The 3,119-nt window shown below is 35.3% G+C and overlaps 1 protein-coding gene across 1 annotated transcript; it reads right to left on the reverse strand.

The window, feature by feature from the left end:
• Positions 1–875: 875 nt before the first annotated feature.
• On the reverse strand, positions 876–2,395 carry LOC149227877 (uncharacterized). The gene is made up of 3 exons (XM_089375590.1): positions 2,149–2,395; positions 1,886–2,015; positions 876–1,722 (listed from the first exon to the last, which is right to left on the reverse strand). Exons 1-3 carry the CDS (start codon positions 2,279–2,281, stop codon positions 1,005–1,007), a joined length of 981 nt encoding a protein of 326 aa, XP_089231716.1. The 5' UTR covers positions 2,282–2,395; the 3' UTR covers positions 876–1,004.
• Between the last annotated feature and the right edge of the window lie 724 nt (positions 2,396–3,119).

A 3,119-nucleotide genomic window follows, 5' to 3' on the forward strand; every position in this document is an offset into this window, starting at 1 on the left:
GTTTGAGTTGGAGCATCTACAAAGTGATGTATTTCACTATAGTTTTATGTGGAAATGGTGTATGGTTTTGTTGTTGCTTGGTTGTTTATTAATAGACTCTTGTTGTGATGTACTTCACTATAGTTTTATATGGAAATGGTGCATAGTTTTGTTTTGGCTCAATTGTTTATTAATAAACTCTTGTTTTTTGTAATCTCCACCAATGTACTTGGGACCATGAGCAATTTTGTTCCATGTCTATTGAATTTCTATGAAAACTTTGAAATGATATGTAAACTTTTTTAAAATCTCAATACAAATGCTTGCAATTTACCCATTAAAAAAATTGTATGGTCATAATTTAAGTAATATTTAACATGAACAAAATTTAAACCATTGTTTCCTTTTTTGGTAAACTTTTTGCCAATTCTTTAAAAGTTCATTGTAGATTTAAAATAATTATTTTAAAAAATGGTTTATTGTTAAAAATAAATATATTAAACACTTAGAATTGCCATTAAATTTATTATACCGTTGCAATAATAAATTAAAATATTTTTTAAATAAAATTTATAATTTATAATTAAAATTAAATAAATTAATAAATAAACATTCATAATCTATTACCCCATTTAGTCATTTGATAATGTGACAATCGTTACAGACTTCGATAAACTTGAAATATAAAACACTTGAATTTCTCACTAAACATAATTTTTATTTTATATATATATATATAACTGGAAGCTGGTTTCGTAAGTGTTTCCATCAAACTTGTATATCCTTTGAACAACTCAAATGTATTATACAGCTAGCTTAGTTTAAAATTCAAGTTAAGAAAAAATAAAAGATTCAATATTTTATTATTCATATTTTACGTATTCGTTTGAACGGTCTCACAGCCATTACATACTCGGCAAAGATGAAGCACAACCATATTCGAAGTTTTGCTGATGTCATTTGGTAATATCTGTACCCGACACAGAGATTACATGCGATCGCTATACAGATACTAAATTGTGGACTTATTCCATCCAGAGTGGCACATCTATTGGATTCTCCGCCCAGTCAAGTAAAAAATCTGGAGACAAACAAACTGGAGTATAAATATCCAGACTGTTTGAGCTCGAACTATATTCCTGTGAATGATCGGCCAATGAAGTTTGCAATATTTCATGGTCTAATTGGTTGCCAGGAAATGTTGAATGAGAGAACAATACTTCAGGATCAATATAATCAGAGATTACGGCAGAGTAATCCTCAGTACTAGGATCTATGACTCCTGCAATATTGTAATCCTCACTTCCAAGCTCTTGGGATGAAGTTTCTTCGGAGATGTCAAGAAATTTTTTTAAAGAATTGATATAATCGTGCGCTGATCTCTGCTCATCTGTGTCATGACGATAAGCGCTGCATGTTTCCGGAAAATGTTGATCATACTCGGCTCCGTGTAGCCCTATCTCGTCCGCTGTGAATTGGGGCGCTGAATCTTTCGAGTAAGAGAAACTGCACTTCGAATTGGGAGAAGCAGGAAAGCCATGAGAATGCTGCAGTGACATTGACTTCGACCAACAATTATTGACAGCCACGGGAATTGTGGGCACAGTAGATGAAGCTGAATTTGTAGACACAGCATTTATTCCACTTCCACTCTGGGTGAGGCGTTTCTTTATATGGGTGTTCCATATATTCTTGATCTCATTGTCTGTTCTTCCGGGCAGGTACGAGGCAATGGTCGACCACCTGCATTTATTGTTAAAATCGTTAAAACCAGGATTCTTCAATACAAATAAATAAATGATTGAGCAGTTGGAAAGTTTTAACCTATTCCAAAGAATTCTAAATAAGCCGGATGATCAGGAAGCAACGGCTAAGAAATTTACTGCAAGTTCAGTCAGCTCCATACCTGTTCCCTAAAACTCCCTGAAGCCTAATGATGGTCTGCTCCTCCTCTGGACTGAGGCTTCCACGTTTGAGGTCAGGTCTCAAATAATTCGTCCACCTCAATCGACAACTCTTCCCACAACGCAGAAGTCCTGCGCAGATAAGAAAGCTTTATGCAGTAAGGTTAAAAATTCCTAATATTCATGAAATGCCTATAAAAAATTTCTTAATATTCATGAAATGCCTATAAAAAATTTATGTGCAGGTTCATAGAATCGTTATTACCAGCTTGCCTGGGTATAGCACGCCAGTTTCCAAATCCATGTTTCTGAATATAATCAATGAGCTTTCTATCTTCCTCTGGACTCCAGGGGCCTTTCTTGACTCCCATCCTATCACAGCAAGGAGCTCGGCCCATGTTTAACAAAAACTGCAGAAATTTATTAGTGTCAGTACTGCTCTGGAATCAGTCGTTCAGAAGTTCTTCAAGCACCGTAAGTAATTAACGGCAGCGTGCAGGTCTCCTCAAATAAGCGCATCCCTCCCGAATTTTGCGAGCGCCGGTGCCATGATAAAATACGACTTTTTCATCCGTTTGAGGCGGAGGGGTCGTTTTCGAATACAGTTCGTCGGTGGGGTTGATGTCCACGTTTTATTTTCGTCATTCTGCAGACCATAAAGCTGGTCAAATTTGTATACACTGATTTGAAAACCTGCACAGTTTAGTTGGAGACTTGCAATTTTTTTTTGGACAAGTGGCAATATCTTTTTATCAACCCTAAAAGATTGTGTTGAAGATGTAAAACTGGTCAAAGAATTTTGATTCTTGGGTTACCATTTGGAGATATTATATTGCAAGGGTCGTGTCATCTTTCGGGAGCTAAAAGTTTTTTATCAATTTGTTTGGTGGGAGAGTCATGATTTTAAAAAGTTATACGAGACGTATGAAAATGGGTGGACATGAGCACAGTGTTGAGTCTTAAAGGCCAGCATATATTACATCAACAACCGTCCAATGCAGGACATGGGAGGGAAGTGTTTTCTACGTTTTTTTCTGAAATTTTAGGATCATGCAATGAGTCATAAATTTGTTGTTGGACTTTGGGACATGGTGACGTTAGTATGAAAACTAGATGTATAATTGAAGATTGTGTTATTTATTAAGGGGAATCTTGGATAGTCAAACCTGATAAGGAATATATATTTCAATTTTAAGTTAATCAGTAAGTAATTACTACTGTAGCAATGATTTAAGC

The sequence above is a fragment of the Pinus tabuliformis genome, chromosome J (assembly GCF_031772625.1).
Source record: "Pinus tabuliformis cultivar Carrire ecotype Pingquan chromosome J, CPIR1, whole genome shotgun sequence".
Taxonomy (NCBI): Eukaryota; Viridiplantae; Streptophyta; class Pinopsida; order Pinales; family Pinaceae; genus Pinus; species Pinus tabuliformis.

Coding starts and splice junctions, on each gene's coding strand:
- LOC149227877 (XM_089375590.1), bottom strand. CDS start 2,281: ATGGGCCGAGCTCCTTGCTGTGATAGGATGGGAGTCAAGAAAGGCCCC. Junction 2,016..2,148: donor TGCTATACCCAGGCAAGCTG/GTAATAACGATT, acceptor TTATCTGCGCAG/GACTTCTGCGTTGTGGGAAG. Junction 1,723..1,885: donor CAGGGAGTTTTAGGGAACAG/GTATGGAGCTGA, acceptor CAATAAATGCAG/GTGGTCGACCATTGCCTCGT.